General features: G+C 62.2%; 1 protein-coding gene across 1 annotated transcript; it reads left to right on the top strand.

The window, feature by feature from the left end:
* The first annotated feature begins 11 nt into the window (after positions 1-11).
* Positions 12-3175, top strand: LOC113744976 (hornerin-like). The gene is made up of 4 exons (XM_027276329.1): positions 12-54; positions 736-1993; positions 2105-2613; positions 2730-3175. Exons 1-4 carry the CDS (start codon positions 12-14, stop codon positions 3173-3175), a joined length of 2256 nt encoding a protein of 751 aa, XP_027132130.1.
* Positions 3176-3595: the final 420 nt, after the last annotated feature.

Consider the following 3595-nt stretch of genomic DNA (forward strand, 5'->3'; position numbering starts at 1 on the left):
GAGAGCCCACGATGAAGTCGGCAAAGACGGTAAACCGGAAGCGAAACAAGAGAGGTAAGAAGAGAGCGGAACATAACAAGCAACGGGGGCCGAACAAAAGAGCGGACAGTCCAAGACGAAGGAGTGGAAGACCGAAAGGCAGGGAAAACGAGTGGAGCCGGCGCAGAGAGCGCGGGACAGGGCCACGGGCGCCAAGGAAAACACACAGACAAAAGGTCGAGCGTAAAACAAGACACAACAGGGCCACAGAAAAGTACAAGAAAGAGATGGAGCGAAACCAACGTGGCCTAGCGACGGAAAACAGCCACACAGCCAGCGCAAGAGCCAAGAGGAGAACCGAAAGAGAGATGGGAAGTAACGAGGAGAAGGAGGGGGTAGGGGGAAAAATGACATACAACGAAGGGAACGCGGAAAAAGGGTAGAGGGACAGGAGCAACAGCAGCCAAAAAGGTGAAAAGGCCGCAAAACCAAACAAGCAAAAACCGCACCAAAGGCCGCAGTACGATAGGTAGCAGGAAACCGAACCAGAGAACACCAGCCAACACGGGAACAACAAAGAGAAGGAAAAGACAAACACAAAGGAACGAGGAACGACCCCCAAACGGACAAGCGGGGAGGAGACACAAGAAAGTGCGACGGACGCAAAGAACAAGACAAAAGGACAACAGACAGGCAGACACAGGAGAGGGGAGACGCACAAAGACCGAGACACATCACTCACGCACGGCCCCGCAGCCGAACCGTCGGGCCCAGGCCCGCAAAAGACAAAGAGCCACAAAGGCAGCGAAAGGAAGAGAAAACCGAAACAGCCGGCAAACAGGGGGCACGGGAGAACACAGAAAAAGAAAAAGCAAACCCACAGAAAAACGAAGCGAAAAGGAGGAGGGGGCGGGAGCAACAAACAAGAGACCCGGGGAAGAGGAAAAGGGAGGGAGGAGAGGCGGGGCAAGACGAAGAAAACGGAAAACGGCGCAACAGCATGGGCCCACGAAAAGGGCGAGCAAGAAAACAACCACGGGGCAGGCAGAGGGAAGCGGGGGGGAGAGGAGGGCAGGAGGGGAGCAACGCGGGGGAGACCAAGGGAAGGCAAAAGAGCGCAGAACAAACCGGGGGCGGGCAGCGCCAGCCCCCAGAAACCCGAAAGAGGGGCGGAGGGAACCACCAGGAGCAGAAAACAGGCCAGGCCGCAGACGGGGGAAGAGCCACGGGGAAACAGAAGCAGGGGGCTGAAGACAACGACGGAGGGAGCGGACCAGAGGGAAGGCAGCGGAACGAGGGAACAGGGCAGCCAGAGCAGAGGGCCCAACCACCACACACAGACAGGAAGAGCAGGAGGGCCGAAAACACCCGCGGGAAAAACCGGGCGGCCGGCCGCGGAGAGGCCGGAAAAAGCACACGCCCGGGAAAAACGCGGCCGAGGAGGCCGAAAACACACCGGGAAACCCCGCGGAGGCCGAGCGGAGGAGGGGGCCCAAAGCGCCCGACGGGGCGCAGCGAACAGCCCGACAAAGGGGTCCCAAAAAAGAAAGGAGCACGAAGGCACGCAGGCAGCCACGCCCGGAAGGGACGGGCGAAAGCGACGAGGAAGAGGCACAAAGGAGGCAGCAGAGAGACAGCAAACGAGAAAAGGCACCGGGGAGAGAAACCGGAAGCGGGGGAAGAGGGGGCCCCGCACACGAAGGGAAGGACAAGCCCGCAAAAGAAAACGGAAACGCACAACAACACACCACGGAGGCACAGGGCACACGGTCGAGGCAGGCGACGGGGCGCAGGGCCGGCCACACAAGGGCGGAGACGAGGGCAAGCGGGCCGGCAAAGGGGGACACGCGGAGAACGAGGCAACGGGGGCCGGCCAAGGGACACGGGCCGGAGACAGGAATGGACAAGGCGAAGGCGACCGGGGCAGCGAAAGGGGCGACAGAGGACACAACAGAGAAGCACGGCAGAAGGCCGACGCGGGGCAGAACAACCAGGGCACCACAGAGCGGGGAGGGCCGGCAGGCAACGGGAGAGGAGGAAAGGGGCGAAGAGAAAAGGGGGGGAAGAGAAGGAAAGAAAAAGAGAGGAAAACAGCAAACACCACACAGGGCCCGGGCCCCCGCAGAGCACCCACACCGGGGCACGGGCCCAGAAGCAGGGGGGAGAGGGGGGCGGAAAACCCCGGGGCGGAGGGGAGGGCCCCGAAAAAGCCCAAGCGGGGAACCCGCCGGGCGAGCGGGGGCGGCCCGGCGGCCGGGGGGGGCGGTGGCACGCCGCCAAGAAGGACGACAAACGCGCGGGCACACCGCAGCACCCCCATGGAGGGGGAGAAAAGGGGCCAAAAGAGCACGGCGGGCGCGGACGCCCAACAAAGAGACAAGGGGGCGGGACAAGAGAGACCACAACAGGGCGGGGCAGGCGGGGGGGAAGGCAGACCGGAAGGGGGGGGGGCCAACGGCGAGAGAGCAGGCAACAGAGACGGCCGCAACAACACAGCAGCCAGCACCGGGACAAGGACGCGAAACGCAGACGCAACCCGGGGGCGGGCCAACCGCAAAAGCCGGCGGGGGGACGAACGGGGGAACGGGGGAGGAGAGCACAGCACAGACAGGGGGAAGGCGGCCACGGGAGCCGGCGCGCGCAGACACAAACACAACAAGAGAGAGAGAAACACCCACCACACACAACAGGCCAGACGCACACACACCACAAACACAACAAAACAAGCACACAGGCAAACACACAAACAGGGGCAAAGAAAGCCCGGCAAAAGAAACCCATGAAAAACAATGAGGACACAGATGGGGGAGAAGGAAGACGGAAGGGCGAGCAGGGGCAAGAGAAGGGAGGGGGCAGGCCAAGAAACCACGCCAAGAAGGGCGGGAACAGGCGAGGGCAAGAGACGGCGGAAGATAGGAAGTGTCGGGGGCAGGGCGCGAGGGAGGGGGACGGGCAAGGGGTGGACGCAGGACGGAAGAACGGAGGACAGAACGGGGAAACGCCGAGGCGGACACGCGGCCGGCGCGCCAGGAGACAGGGGCCCACCCAGCCGGGAGGAGGAGAGAGGCGTGGTGGCTGGCCCCCGGCCACCGACAAGAGGGAAGAAAGAGAAAACAAACAAAGAGAGGCAGCAAGAAAACGAGCAGGGCGGGCATCGAAAGGGGCGGAGGGCAAGGAAATGAAGAGCGGAGGATGAAAGAGTGAGGGTGGAGCGGGCGCCAACGAGCCGGCGGCGAGGAAGAAAGGAGCGAAATGAATCGGCCCACTTCCGCAAGGCTGAGAAGACAAGGGCCGGCGAAGGACGGTCGAGGGGGGGGAGGGGGAGCAGAGGTTGACGCAAGCCAGGAAGAAAGCCGAAACCGACGAAACGAAGGAGAAGGGAGGGAAAGGCGGGGGCGTACCGCACGCACCCAACGGAAACATCGAGCCAGGTTAAGTTTTACAGGTTAGAGGCGAGCTCCGGGCCGTAGGCGAAGTGGGAGAGCTGAAGGGCAGAAGGGGCAGCACCGTGAGCCAGGAAAACAAGAAAATAAGGGAATGAAAAAGAGTAATTAAAATGAATCAACCGGGTGCTTGTGCCCCAACAGCAGGGAGCGGCATGCGGAGCAGACGCATG

The sequence above is a fragment of the Larimichthys crocea genome, unplaced genomic scaffold, assembly GCF_000972845.2.
Source record: "Larimichthys crocea isolate SSNF unplaced genomic scaffold, L_crocea_2.0 scaffold33656, whole genome shotgun sequence".
In the NCBI taxonomy this organism is placed as follows: Eukaryota; Metazoa; Chordata; class Actinopteri; family Sciaenidae; genus Larimichthys; species Larimichthys crocea.